Source organism: Adiantum capillus-veneris, chromosome 13 (assembly GCF_014529385.1).
Source record: "Adiantum capillus-veneris isolate H3 chromosome 13, ASM1452938v2, whole genome shotgun sequence".
In the NCBI taxonomy this organism is placed as follows: domain Eukaryota; kingdom Viridiplantae; phylum Streptophyta; class Polypodiopsida; order Polypodiales; family Pteridaceae; genus Adiantum; species Adiantum capillus-veneris.
Genome location: NC_140943.1, coordinates 82,169,046 through 82,171,311, shown reverse-complemented (window position 1 = coordinate 82,171,311; position 2,266 = coordinate 82,169,046). Strand labels below are relative to the sequence as shown.

The following is a 2,266-nucleotide window of genomic DNA, read 5'->3' as shown; positions in this document are numbered from 1 at the left end:
CAATTTGCAAGCGTTGGGCGGACATCAAAATGCTCATAAGCGCAAACGTTGGATTGCAGTGGAGGACGAGCCGGATGGGAAGGACAGTGGAGGAGCAGGTAGAGGTGAACACAAGGGGCTCTCTTTCTCCGAGCTGCTCATCTCTCACCAAAATGGAGGCTTACCGCTCAATTAAACCACAGAACCATCTCTCTCTCTCTCTCTCTCTCTCTCTCTCTCTCTCTCTCTCTCTCTCTCTCTCTCTCTCTCTCTCTCTCTCTCTCTCTCTCTCTCTCTCTCTCTCTCTCTCTCTCTCTCTCTCTCTCTCCCTCTCCCCCACTTGAAGTTTTTTTATAAAAAAAAGGGACCTTACCCGCATGAACCTACCCAGCCTTGGTTTGCTGCTGCAACCAGTTCGCGCCGGCGCGGACTGGTTGCAGCAGCAAACCAGGGCCGGGTAGGTTCATGCGGGTAAGGATGAGCTTTAGTGATGAGACGGACAGAGGCAGGCACTCTCAACCCTAACCTTCCCTGAGCCTCCCTCAACGCTCAGCCTCCCTCAACACTGTGCCACTCTCAGGTGAGTGCTGCAGGTCGTGCCACCCTCAGTGGAGAGAGAGAGAGCCGCGGACTGGTTGCAGCAGCAAACCAGGGCCAGGTAGGTTCATGCGGGTAAGGATGAGCTTTAGTGATGAGACGGACAGAGGCAGGCACTCTCAACCCTAACCTTCCCTGAGCCTCCCTCAACGCTCAGCCTCCCTCAACACTGTGCCACTCTCAGGTGAGTGCTGCAGGCCGTGCCACCCTCAGTGGAGAGAGAGAGAGAGAGAGAGAGAGAGAGAGAGAGAGAGAGAGAGAGAGAGAGAGAGAGAGAGAGAGAGAGAGAGAGAGAGAGAGAGAGAGAGAGAGAGAGAGAGAGAGAGGTTTTCCTGCGAGCCGGTTCTGGAGAAGACTTTGCCGAGCTGAGAGAGAGTGTTTCTGTGAGTGGGTCGTTTGGTTCAAGGGACCAGGGGAGGGAAGGGATGACCGTGGCTCGCGCGCACACACAAGCGCCTGCAGCATCATCGACCGCTTGATTTTCATCGACAGCTTATAGAAGGCATGAGGCGATGGACTCGTAAGTGATTCTTTGCATGATGTCCAGGCTTCTGCCATAGCGAGGAGCTTGGTCTAAAGTCGTTACTGCTTGTACCGCAACAAAAACATGCACGCCATTGGTGAAGGTGGTCAAGAGGAGATTATTCATCTATTGTTGCACAAGAGACAGTAGACTTCATCATATTTGTAACTAGTCGCTCAAGCCACATTTCATGTGACCCCAGAATAGCTATTGCTATTGCTACTCATGTGTAGATGAAATCCCAATGTGGATCGGCTTGGATGCGTCAGACAAGAACATCACCCTCAGTGATCTCAAAATTTCATGTGACTCAAGGGACGATAATATCTATTGCTACTAACAATAGTAGCTACTATGATGACATTGAGGTGGACATGGATCCTGAGAAGATGCTCAAACCAAAAGACCCAAACACATTCCAAGCAACCATTCGAAAAGTGATGGGTGAGGGATATTGGGTCACCATGCCTAGTGGACGCGAGGCATTTTTGTGGGCCCAAGACTTGGGCTTCTTGGGTGGCTTGGAGAAACTGCATCTGCTATTACAGCCTGGACAAGAGGTTATGGTGCGTGTTGTGACTCGCGAGAGCTCTGGTCGAGAGGTGCTCTCGCTTAAGAAGCCTGATCCTAACAAGCCAGATCTCCCACCCAAACCTCTCTGTAAGGCATTTGAGGGTGGCCATAGGCCTCGCTCATCATCAAGGTATAGCTAAACTTAGGTGCCTTTCTGAACTCGTATATGGTTTCTCAATGATCCCTTTGTAACTTGTTTAGAAATTTCACAAGCAGAGATCAAAGTTGTCATTCTTACGGGTTTTTCATTTCCCGGATGATTTGAATAGCAATGTAAGGCAGATGTATGAGACCTGTCTTGCGGGGGGAGAGAGAGAGAGAGAGAGAGAGAGAGAGAGAGAGAGAGAGAGAGAGAGAGAGAGAGAGAGAGAGAGAGAGAGAGAGAGAGAGAGAGAGAGAGAGAGAGAGAGAGAGAGAGAGAGAGTCAACTTGGGTGTGGGCCTCACGAGCATGAGCCTCTTCCTCACCCCTCAATACTATACTTCCTATAATTAGCTCTTTAAAATTTCCATAGTATGAAGATTACTCCTTCACCAAGCCTATCCTATGTTGCTCTCTGACCCTGCTCTCACTGCCATGCAATCCCCCCACTAG

The 2,266-nt window shown here is 50.3% G+C and overlaps 1 protein-coding gene across 1 annotated transcript; it reads left to right on the top strand.

The window, feature by feature from the left end:
• The first annotated feature begins 1,332 nt into the window (after positions 1–1,332).
• LOC147444340 (uncharacterized) lies at positions 1,333–1,812 on the top strand. Its single transcript, XM_086527834.1, has one exon. It carries the CDS (start codon positions 1,333–1,335, stop codon positions 1,810–1,812), a length of 480 nt encoding a protein of 159 aa, XP_086383960.1.
• The last annotated feature ends 454 nt before the right edge of the window (positions 1,813–2,266 follow it).